This window comes from Anopheles funestus, chromosome X (genome assembly GCF_943734845.2).
Source record: "Anopheles funestus chromosome X, idAnoFuneDA-416_04, whole genome shotgun sequence".
Taxonomy (NCBI): Eukaryota; Metazoa; Arthropoda; class Insecta; order Diptera; family Culicidae; genus Anopheles; species Anopheles funestus.
Genome location: NC_064597.1, coordinates 20,076,618 through 20,089,512, shown reverse-complemented (window position 1 = coordinate 20,089,512; position 12,895 = coordinate 20,076,618). Strand labels below are relative to the sequence as shown.

The 12,895-nt window shown below is 42.5% G+C and overlaps 1 protein-coding gene across 1 annotated transcript; it reads left to right on the top strand.

The window, feature by feature from the left end:
- The first annotated feature begins 1,554 nt into the window (after positions 1–1,554).
- On the top strand, positions 1,555–3,723 carry LOC125765089 (uncharacterized). The gene is made up of 6 exons (XM_049429962.1): positions 1,555–1,880; positions 1,934–2,109; positions 2,812–3,238; positions 3,317–3,394; positions 3,462–3,558; positions 3,688–3,723. Exons 2-6 carry the CDS (start codon positions 1,962–1,964, stop codon positions 3,721–3,723), a joined length of 786 nt encoding a protein of 261 aa, XP_049285919.1. The 5' UTR covers positions 1,555–1,880; positions 1,934–1,961.
- Positions 3,724–12,895: the final 9,172 nt, after the last annotated feature.

The window sequence follows — 12,895 nt, the reverse complement described above, 5'->3', positions numbered from 1 at the left end:
TTTTCTCACTGTTGTTTATAAACAACAGTATAAAAATGCATATTAACTCAAAACTCGATGATATCCTGATGATTGCTTGATGATGCCGGTTTGTTTATGTTTACAATTCCAAATTGTCATCGCATCGTTCTCAGTCTTGCTCTTTCTCTTTACGTTCTATCTCTTTCACTCCTTAACCCTATTGTCAATGACCGCCTACCTGGGTAAGTTTTGCACTTTTATTTTTTAATATCTTTTGATAGGAAAGTCGTACAGACTTGAAATTTTTAAAATGCCTAGAAAAACATGTTTTTCTCCATTTCGTACAAAAAGAAAAATTTTAAAATTATTTTTACCATTTTTTAAATATTTTTTTTCGATTGATACCCCTTATATCTACGACCGCCTACCTGGGTAGGCTATACGATTTATATGGGGTTTGCATTTTTTTCGGATTCTAAAGCGTATATCTTTTGATCTGCTCGTGGTATTTGCATGAAACTTTCAATATAGATGGGATTTTTAGTTGTCCAACTAATATCATTTAGCTCAGGGATGAGCAACCTTTTAGAGCTTCGGGCCACATTCAAAATCAAAAACTGGTTGGCGGGCCACATCGCAGGATGCATTGATATAATAATGAATGTAGTAAAGCTGCTTTTATCCGGACTTTTCCGGACTAGATGCATTGCTGTATTTTTGAAAAGTGAATTAGGATTAAAAATCTTTTTTTTAGTTTTGAGTGTTGTATTAACCGGGTAATTTGCACTTTTAATTCTTAATAACATTTAATATAAAAATTGATATTGCCTATAGTTTTTTTGCATTTTTACAAATTTTTCTCCGTATATCTATGACCGCCTGACCGGGTAGGCCATGGGATTTATATGAGAGTTTTTATTTTTTCGGAAGTTTTCTGGGACAACCTTCAGCCGAGATACCTCAGGAAGAACCAAACATAAAGGAAATTGCTATTTATGCCAAAAAAAAACCTGCTTGTTCTTCGCGTTCTGATTTAACACATATTTCTTCAAATGTAAATAATTTGAAATATTTGCACTTAGTGCTAGTAATATGATAACATTTGAGGTTTATAATAGCTACATGGAAAGCTTTTAATTATAAAAAAAGGATTTATTTTGTTTTTAATAACGCAGAGTTGCGAAAATAGTACACAAAAATTAAATATAATTAAAGACGATTAATTGGCTACAATTAACCCCGAAAAACTAAATATACATGCTTTATACATGATTTAGAATCCGAAAACTGAAAAATCCCATACAAATCGTATGGTCTACCCGGGTAGGCGGTCGTAGATATACGGAGAAAATTTTGTAAAAAATGTAAAATACACAAATCCAGAATCTTTAAAATTCTCAGCTAAATGATATTAGTTGGAAAACTAAAAACCCATCTTTCTTGAAAGTTTCATGCAAATACGACGAGCAGATCAAAAGATATACGCTTCAGAATTCGAAAAAACGAAAGATCCCATACAAATCGTATGGCCTACCCGGGTAGGCGGTCGTAGAACAACGTGTATTTTTTTGGTCGTAGACACTACGGTTAACCAAACCGTGCAGTTCAACTTACCACTGCTCTTCCCCTCGTTGTTTCTCTTCCCTTCTCACCACCTTTGCCAACGAGCTAGGCGTCAATTCCCTGCGGGCAAGGTAACTCAATTTCGCTCGGTTTTAGCATGCCGCCTCTGTTACTCCTACAGGAAAAAAATGCTCGTGCTCCCTCTTCAGGGTGTTAGCGTTTAAACGAACGGTTTTTTTGTTTTCTTATTGACTACTTCTTCTTCCGCTATATGTTATCGTTCTGAAATTCCAATTTGACATTTTAAGTGGCAAACGAAACGAAAAGTAAACAACCAGCGCCGCGTAAAGTGAAAAGTTGTGTGTTAGTGATTTTAGTGTGAAATTAAGCATGTATTAAACTTTTTTAGATTATTTTAGCTTTCAGTAATAGAAAAAATGTCTTCGAGTTTTGATTCCAACCTCCGGCGGCAGCGAAAGCGGTATTTGGAAGATTTGGAGCGAGAAACAGAGGCGGAATGGAACCAGATAATTTGCTCCAGATCGGACGGAGAAGTAGAAATTTCTTTTCCAAATATGATAAATGGTAAGTTGTTGCATAAGTTCCTGTTTTTTTTTTTGTTTCAAGTTATCCTTTTTGCGTAAAATGTGCTAAGTACGCATCGTGCAAAGTGCTGTCAATTTTATGTACGGCGAATCTACTATTATTATTCTTTCATATGTTAGACCATTGCAATGAAAAGAAATATATTTCCGGGATGGTTCTGTTTGTGCGTAAATCAAAGAAGTCTTTTTTATTAAGGACCAAAAAATGTTAATTTGTTGACTTGGCCAATAAAAAATGTGCAATTCTAAATGCTAACAGTGCTAATCGCATCTGTGCCAGTTGCGCAGTGTCCTAAAAAAGTGTTGATGAAATGCGTATCCTGTGCAACTTATTATTATATTTGTGTTTTATGAAGGATATGTATCGAAATAAATCTTGCGGTATGCAAAAAGACACAGTTGAACATGAGACTGTTCGTACATATCAATATAACAGGATGATGATAAGGATCGACTTTCCACATAGTTTTGATCTGAATTATAGTGTATGTCGAAGAGCTAAAATGACAGGGGAACATTATACATAACATTTTTGGCTTTGACTGAGTTTAGAAATTGTACAGCAATTGCTGAGTTTGCACAGCAATAACATCATAATTTAATAATCAATAGATAGATTACCATAATTTTTAATGATCTTAATTTATCTGCAATAATTTCTAGCTTCTTCTTTTATTTTCAGACCAAACTGCCGATACTAACAACAATGGTGATGGTAATGATACTAACAACTTTATGGATATGGACGTTGATTTGGGAAATAACATAGATGATGTAGATAGTATTAGAAACAATGTGGAAAGTGATCATGAGGATGCCGATTGTGACGGTGATGATAATATCACAGCAGGATGGGGGACTGCTTACAGTTTCTTAGAGAAATTGACGGGGACAGAAGCTCTAAAATACTGGGCAAATTTGGGAAACCTGCCACGATCGTTACTTAATATGCTTCTGGCGATCTTAAGGCATCATTTCAACATAGATGTTCCAAAAGATTCGCGGACATTCCTCAAAACCCGCACCCGGACCGGTTTGGAAATTCAATCGCTCGCGGGTGGACAATTCTGGTATCAAGGGATTAAGACGGTCCTGCAACAACATTTTCGGTAAGTACTTATGCATAAATTGTACAATTTGTTTGCATATGTTGCAACTAACTGGTACCTCTTTGCTTTTTATTACAGAAATGTCATTCCCGAAGAAGACCTTTTTACGATTCAAGTGTCTATCGACGGGCTGCCACTGTTCAGAAGTTCGAAACGGCAACTGTGGCCGAGGCAGAGTGGAAGAATTGCGAGAGGCTCCGGTTATGCTTGTCGGTTTCTATAGTGGACTGGAAAAACCGGAGCTGGTGGAAGAATATTTTCGGCCACTAGTGTTGGAGATCAATGATCTTCAACAAAGAGGCTTGCAGTTCGGCAACAAGGTTGTGCGTTTCGCTTTAAGCATATTTGTTGCCGATTCTCCAGCGCGAGCATTTGCTAAAGGTAGGACATATTTTTATCATATTTGAAGTGTATATTCATGTTGCTTTTTTTTCCTTTTTCCTTTTTAGCAACTGCAAACTATAATGCAAAGCATGGGTGTTTAAAGTGTTTCATTGTTGGGGAATACATCAAACCGGAACGCAAAGTTATATAGATCCAGCTATTCAGCTGTCGTCTACTGATTTACATATTTATAAAATTGAAGAATCTTCTCCATGCAGGAAGGTGAAAGTACCGCATTATATGATCTTTTGTAAACTTGTAGCGTACTATCTACCTCCTTCTTCTCTTGCCCTACGACCTCCCAATCCTCCTTTAGAATCTGATACTATCGTTTTGTTTCCTCTTCTGCACACTTTTCAAATTGACACAGACTTCCGCTTCAACTAATATTTTTCATCTAACCTTCCACTAATACTTTTATGTTCCAGCAATATACTGTACTTCCATCACTCTACTGGATCTTTGTTGCCCGATTCATGGTAGGACGACCGTTTTACCGCTTTGTGCGTGGTAAAGCTCACAGTGGTCATTTAGGTTAAGAATATTTATAACATGGGTAGTTCAGTGGTCGTATGATACATCATCTGATGTATGATGTGTTTATGAATGGAAGGGAAAATGACCACCGTTGATACAAAGCTTTACGTTTGCCATGCGGGACCCCATGCTTTTAAATGCTCGCATTTCCGCAAGCCTTTGACTAGTGAGCCGCTGCGTCCTCAAGATCACTTGGGTTGGTATAGGTTTGATTAGGGTTCATAGGTTGGGTTGAGTTGGTATAGATTTGGTTTCTTGGTTTGGTACATTATTATTTTCATTTATTTTATAATAACAAACTCACAGACTAACACATAACTAACACGTGTAATCCTAATCAAAAGAAATGATAATGAAGTTAGTTAACTTAAAATTTTTGATAATGTTAATGATGATTAAAATTAGTCAAAAAAAAATTGCATAACGGTAACGCATATATTGAGACACGCGCGCGTAAAAGTGAGTTAATAATTGTATTACTCACTCGTAGATATTGTTTTTGATTTATTCCGATTCTTCTCAATATGATGCGTGGGAATGGGGTGGGCCTTCATTATCATTTCAAATAGCAAGAGATTAATAACAGTTGGTAAAATTTTATATTTCATTGATTTCATAAAATAATATTTCATTGGTTGGTTGGTTTAAAGTTCATTTTATTTCCTGAAACACAATAACAATAACTAAGATTAATTTACATTTGCTTTGAATGTCGCTTGAATGCACTGCGGCATACACTTTTAATGGTGCCCTTCCTTTGAGCACACATTTTTGCATTTTTAAATTTAAGCTTCAAAAAGTTTTCTATGTCTATGTCGTTTGTTTCGCTTTGTTTGTTTGGAGCTCCTATTGCTTTCAGAAGTTGTAATATTTTGTGGTAATGTTTGAAGGCATTTTTGGAATGATAACCATTCCAGTTACACTGCGTAACAAACAATGGGTTCAGAAACAAATATAACGCTTCGTGCAGCCTTTGCTTCATTTGTGTTGCGATAATTTTAGCGCGGAAGATTTTTTTTATATGCTCAAAATAGTTTGAGCTCGAAAGCATCTTTTCTAGAGTATCTAATTCCGCCTTTTTTGTTATGAGCGGGAACGGAGTATCAGTTGACCCTTCCGGTGCGGTTTCGGTGGTCGAAACATCCAATGTTGTTGGCGGTGGATTGGCCTGCTGTACTATGATGCGATCTACTTTCTTTTGTAGATCGGCAATACACTTACAGAGGATGACTATCTGCTTAGAATTTTGCAGCGCCACCTTCTCACATCGGCATCGGTCGACAGCACCACACTCAGCAGAGGACACCACTTCGTTGTAATCTTTGTCCATGGTAAGTCTAAAATTGAAAAGTACGTTACGTTCAGTCATTTTAAATTGAATATATTATTTTTATCTGATTCACCTTTCCTATGTCGATACTGCTCTTGTCGATGGTCAACAGTTCGGATATTTCACGGGTGCACTAAAGATTCTTCTTAGAAAACGCCTTGGAAGCCAAAGATTAAAGCAAACCGCCTAAAATTGCATTAAGGTATGTTAACAAAACCAGTTTTAACGCAATTATACTAGTTTAATCCTTCTTACCTTTTCATAAAACAAGACACACCACGAGGATCACAAAACACGATGACAACACTGGTAGAGCAAAATTAGGTACCAAACCGCGTGGACAAATAACAATGCAATGTGCGATATGAAATATCATGTATTTCCCAGAATAAACGGTAAACAGTATTTATTTTGTTTTTTGTATTTTGACAGTAGCATGACATGGATATGGAATCCGAAAAATAAATAAATGTACACTTTGACGCAAGAGTATAAAGTATAAATAATATAATATATAAAGAGTATAAAGAGTCATCAGACATTTCGCTTAATCTCTGAGTGTCGGGCGTACGATTAAGCGAAGATTAAGCGAAGTTTAAGCAAATGAGTTTCATACAAATTTTCACTCAATTGCCCGCAGGGTTCTTACTTGTGGTTGGACAGAGCGGAAATATTTATGGAAAAATAAGTATTACACCCAATATGCATACTTTAGCTCACATTTTTGAAGAAGCTATACGATTTTTCTCGCTTCAAAACTACTCCACATATGTTTTCGAATCTAAATTAGCCCGCATAAAACAACGCCTGATTCGAACTAGCTATGAATGTTTGGAGCAAGCAATAAGAAGAATTTTAGAACTCGAAAATTTCCAACTGCCTTATAAAAATGGAACATGTGATAAACCTCATTGTAGACAAGATTTTGTAGTTAACCGCTTCCGCCGGTTCTAAAACTATATTTTTCAAAATAATTATTAAATATACACTATTTCACTACCGTAGCGCGACTTACATTTCTTTTCTTTTTACGACTTGTTTCGCTCGTTGCTTTTCCTACTCTCCTACTTTCTCGATCAAGCACTTTTCGCCGTGCCAGGCCTGTCCACACGTCTGGGGTGTCGAACGTTTCCGTCGTAACACTCATATTAAGAAAAGAGGTCAAACTATTGTTTTAAACGTAAGAAAAGGTTTCACGTTCAGAAATGATGGGGTGAACGATTGGTTCTGTTGTTGTTGTTTTAATGTTTTAGAGAGACTTTGATTCCACGATTGGTTCTTAACGAGCAGAAATCAAGTATGGCACTTTATATCAGCTAAAAATACCGAAGGGAATTTTACAAGTAAGATATTTGGTACTGTGTAAGAATATTTTACGATGCTGTTTCCTCCCTTCTGTTACACATTTATGATGCAGAAAGGAACGATTATTTGTTAGAGGATTACGATGTGGATATTTTGGAAGTGAAATGCAAACTTGTTTCCATTTTTGGTGAAGTCGAGTCAAAGCAAGCCTTATTTCCATTACTGCGAACTCTAAAATAATGAAGCTACTAAAACTCTGATGTGAAAAAAATTATACTTATTTTATCACATTGTTTGAATCACGAAAACGTATTATTAAAAGTGATTACACACTACATCGCATTTCTTTTGTATACATGTTGTCTTGCGCATGATGCCTTGCGTTCTTCGGTCAAATTTTGTCGTTCGATGGCATGACGCAGTTTTCCTATGAGAAATTTTTAAAATAGTCACTAATTACCACAAGCTGTTGATTTCCGCCAACTTCTTTTAATGCACATAAAATATTAGTTAAAGTTGGAAACGCTATCTTCTTCTCTTCGTTGTGAGTTTTTCCACTCCAGTTAATGTGAGGTATGAACTTTCGCGATATTAAAAGATCAGCCTCTTGTAGCCGGTTATCCACATCTATTTTTGAGATAGCTTGCTGCAGATATTGTAGAACTTTTCTTTTGAATTCCTCATCTGCGCCGAGCCTTGTGTTCAACTGAAACAGATTTTAGTTCAACTGTTTCGTTAGACACTGGTTGTAACTCGAAGTCGCTCCTGCTAAGAAGTCTCTCCCTTGGCAGGATAGCCGTCATAAGAACATCTATTTCCCCCCGTACAATGTTTAGGGTCTGATGCATTCCTTTCACTTCGCCCTATAAGTTTTGCATACGTTTTTCCATGTTGTAGTTCATGTTATACACTCATGCATTTAGTTTGGTAAACGCTTCCATTAGTTGCTGATGTCTTATAGCGTTTTCTATTGAGAAACATAGATTTCATAGCAAATGAGATATGCTTTTCGATAGTCTTTCGTTGTATTTATAACCTTACCTGAGTCTGATGAAAGTAGGGAACAGGTGGCAGCATCGGTTTGCAGGGCAAGAATCAAATCAACATTTGTTTTTACAGTTTTGGGAGCGACTTTAGGTTCGGGAAGAATTGGCGGATCATGAATGATTGGAGTGCAATCGTGAGTGATCCTTTTACTCCCTGCTTGCATCACTATGATCTTTCTTTTGTTGACGATGGAGAACGGCGTTTTATTTATGCTGGAAACTGTAACATGCAATTCAAAATGAAACGATACAATGAAATAACATGTGCGCACATTTTCTAACCTGTAGCCTTTGTGTTTTGATCGATTTCCTGGAGAATAGTATTTTCTGCGTTCACTTCCATTGCACTTGAATAATGTGGTACCTCTAAACTGTACTGCACTAGCTAAGATTGTTCACAGTTCTACCGCGGAGGCGTGCGGAAAAATCAACCTGACATATGCCATTGAATGAAACGCATCTACCTCCCCGCTAATAGTGTTATCTCTGTTCATTGCACTTGTAAAAGCAGAAAATAGAATTCGGCGTGTGATAAAATTTATCTAGCAGTTACTGCCGAATTAATTGGCATGATTTATGTGGCCTACAAAATATTGACCACGCTAATCACAAAAGCGTCCTGCATACTTGTCAGCCAACAAATGATCTGACAGCCTTGCATGTATCTCCAGGAGCAGTTATGAACAACTATATGGTAACTGTGGTTCGAATCTCATTTCCTCATCATACATAAAAGCATTGATTAAAAGTTTCTCTCTTCGCCTTTAGTGTGTACGAACATAATAATAACAATACTGTTATCAGCAGCAGCGAGAGAAAGAATTACATATAAGAGCAAGCAAGCTTGGCGAGAGATAGAGGAACGTGTGCAAAAGTACAGCAGCAGGTTACAACAGGTCTGTCTGCCTCCCAGAGCCAGTCCAAGCATAAAAGTGGGGTTATCACCATGTGGGGTTATCACCAGTTCATCACCTTGTCGCCATTTTTTTGTAATTCACCGCAGCAAGCCATTCAAAATGGTGAAAAAGGTCAAAAAGGTGAGTCGAAACAGGACTGCTAACCGGCAGCAGTTACGACTCATCATGTATGGAGCTGTCAAAATTTTCGACCCGCCGAAAGTGAATCGAAAATTTGAATTTGAAGCGTTTTGTGCCACAGTGTTCTAATTGATGGTGGGTTTACCTTTGTTCACTGTGTGATGGTGCGTCCGTGTGCTCCAAAAAGGCAGTAAACTCGATGGGTGCATGGAATTACAGTAAAAATGAGAAAAGTTCGCATTTAATGAATGACGCTGTGAACAATAACTCCAGAAGAGTAAGTTTATATAACTTAGAAAATGCTATATTCAAACGATAACATTCCGCAATACGGTCCCGTATGCTAAAGGCAGGTATTATAAGAACATCTAAAGATATACACTGGTATTGGCCATAACTTATCCAATCGGTATAAGAATTTAGATCCTGATGTTGCTAATCATGGGGCCGTGTGGTAATGTGGTAACTAGTGCTTGCCAAATTTGTTTCAGTATTTGATTCAGTTTTAACAATTCAACAAAGTTTTAACAATATCTGGAATATCAGACTCGTTCTTGGTTTTCAACCTTTTAAGTAGCGAAATTGAAGTGATGGATCAGTTGAATAGAGAGTGTAGGCACGCGGAGCGCAATAAAAAATGCGGTTTTCGTAGTTTTCGCTTTATTTAACAAATCTTCAAAAAAAAGGTCCGCCTTGGTTCTGTTCGCTCCCGTGTCCCTAGCTGTACTGCACGCATACTTAGCCGCGCTCGGCTACGCACTCTGAGTGCCACGCACCTTCCATCCGGGTACTCACGGTCCATCGGATCTTTTCTACTTTTCGCCCCGTTGCAGGGTTTACCTTATGCTTATCGAATTCGAACATCCCCCCACCCGTGACCAACTACGTATGGTCACCCGAAACTACCTCCAGTACCGCCAACTTAGCTACTTTTTTTTTTTAATATTCGTGAAGTTTATTAGAACATTTATATATATTGCTCTCGTCTACTTCACTACGCTTGACTACTTCACTTGTTCCCGTGAGGGTTCCTTTTTGTGAAGTAGATCTCTATTGCCGCTATAGGCTCTTCTTCTCACCGTGCTGAGCGCACCTTCCATTTTATTTATATAATCTTATCAAGCTCGCTAAACATTGTTAATTTCGCTTGATCTTGCCCACGTTGGGCACTCCAAAATTACCTAAGTCCCCTTGGTGGTCTCGGACCTCACTGATTAGCGCGACGATGTGTCTGCCTCTGTTGTCGCGGCTTCTTCTGCGGCAGAGAGGCCTCCCGATTCCCTGACGCTTCTGGCAAGTGCCGCGTTACTTGCCGGGAAATCATCTTCGTCACTAGACGAGTTCTCGCCATATAGCCTCGCCAGTGAAACAGCAGTCCGTCGACGCTCCCTCCACCTGGCGACACGTTCACGGTTGGCCGCACGGCGAGCGGCTGTTGTGGGCGATGGAGGTGGCGATGGAGGTGGTGATGGTGGCCGCCCACCTCGCCTCGCCTCTTGCCGTGCCACCGTGGCAGCACGTCGAGCCGCATTCCTTCGCTGATTTCGTGTGATGGCCACAGAGTTGTCCCGCTGCAGTCCCAGCGACGCTCTATCCTGTGCAGCCAGCCTCTCACGCTCTGCATCCCAATCAACCTGAAGCCTATCTGTGATCCGTGCAGCAGCCTCACAGATGCGGCTCCAGCGCTCGGGGCTCTCCAAAAGACAGCTTAGAATGGTGTCAGCAGTCACAGGATCCGTCCCGCCCTCGTCGAGCAGCTCTTCTCGAACTGCGGCAAACCGCGGACAATCGAACATGACATGTTCTGCGGTCTCCGCAACACCAGGACAGCGCTGGCAGTCCGGGGACTCCGTGAAACCCATTCTGCACAGATAGTCGCGGAAGAATCCGTGTCTCGACAACACCTGTGACAACTGGAATGTCACGTCGCCATGCTTCCTGGACTGCCATGCCCTAACGTCCGGGATGGTGCGGTGGGCCCACCTGGTGAAGCGGCTGGCGTCGTCGCTCGCTGCGTCTGCGTCCCACTGCTCCTGCCAAAACTGCAGCGTCCGTTCGCGCTCCTCCTGTCGCACTTCGCTGCTGGTTGTTGTCCTGCCGGCTGTTTGAAGGCGCTGGTAGACACGATAGTCCTCGTCCACCAGGAGGCAGATCGGCAACAAGCCCGACAGCATCACCGCCGTCTCGTATCGCGTCGTCCGGAACGAACGCGATACCCGCTTGGCCGTTTTCGCCTGCACCCGTTGCAACAGCCGTCGACACTCGCGGAGCTTCAGCCCGTCTCGCCAGATTGGCGCGGCATACCGGATCACGGATTCCACCACGGCCGCCAGTAGACGAGCCTTGCTGGCCTTCGGCCCGTGGTGATTCTTCATCAGCCTGGTCACTGCCTCCGCCATCTTGGTCGCCTTTGCGGTGATGTGCTGCACATGCGGCAACCAAGACAGGTGGTCATGCACCCTGACTCCGAGGTAGCGGATGGAGCGAGAGGAATGCACAACCACCCCGCCGATGTTTATGTCGATTGCTAAAGGACACTTCCTGCTCGAGATGAGCGTCAACTCGGTCTTCTCCGGAGCTAGTTCGAGTTGGTGTTGCGCCATCCAGCCGTTGATGTTCTGCCGTTCCAGCCGTTCTGCCAGCGCCGCCGCTGCTGCCGGTGTTGTCGCAGGAACCAGAAGAACGAGATCGTCCGCGTAGGCTACGCTCTCGACCCCCGGTGGCAGCGGCACGGAGAGAACACCATCATACAGGATGTTCCACAGCGTGGGGCCCAGGATGGATCCCTGTGGAACCCCCGCGGTAATGTCCCTCTCCACCAATCCGTCGCTGGTCTCGATCAGCAGCTTGCGCCCCGTGAAATAGCTCCGGATGATGCGTTGCAAAGCCGCTGGCACTCCCTTGTCCCGCAATGCCTCGGCGATGAGCTGCCAACTCGCAGAGTTAAAGGCATTGCGCACATCCAGAGCGACCACTGCTAGACAACGTTTGTCGCGGCTGTTAGTACGGCGAAACGACATGGCCGTCCTACCTGCATCCACTACTCGCTGTATCGCGCTTATTGTTGAACGCCCCTTCCTGAAACCGTACTGGGCATCGGAGAACAGGGACGCGCCGGACTCCTCCAGGTGTTCGTTAAGGCGGTTAAGGATCAGGCGCTCCAAGACCTTGCCCAGTGCATCGAGCATGCAGAGAGGCCGGTACGAGGAGCTTTCCCCGGGTGGTTTGCCTGGCTTAGGCAGCAGTACCAGGCGTTGCCTCTTCCAAGACGACGGAAATTCGCCACGGTCAAGGCAATCCTGGAACAGACGGACGAAAACCACCGGGTACTCCCTGATCGCCGGCTTCACGGCCGCATTCGGAATCCCATCCGGCCCCGGCGCCTTCCGGTTGGACATGTTGGCCACGATCGCCAACAGCTCGCCTGGGGTGACTGGCAGCAAGAAAGTCCGGCTGTCGGCCCTCTCGACCACGTCCGGCCATACGACGGGAGGGTGAGACGGGAACAGGTCTTGGTAGATACGCTCCAGCTCCGAGCGATCCGTCTCCGGTGCTACTCGACTGCCGCGCAGTCGCGACATGACCACTCGGTAACCTACCCCGAACTCGTTCTCCGCACACAGATCGATGAGCCGACGAAACTCGTCCCGCTTGTTCGCACGGATGGCTTTCGTCAGTGCTCGTCTGGACGTCCGATGATGTGCCGCCGCGAAGCTCCGCTCCTGAAGATCTGCCGTCTGCTGAACTCTATCACGCGCAGCCACACACTCTTCCCGCAGTTGCGCCAGCTGTGGTGACCACCAAAAGGTGTCGCGATGGGGGTCACGGTGCGACGGGGTGACCCGCTCCATCGTCTCATCGCAAGCCTTCAGCATGGCATGGACCATCCCATCATGCGAAGTGGCGCGCTCCGAGAACCGAGCAGCCCGCAAAGCATCGCGGAAAGCCTCCTCCGAGAACTGTGTTGCCTTGAACCTCCTGCACGCGTGACGAAAGCGTTGCTGTTGGCTGCCTCGTT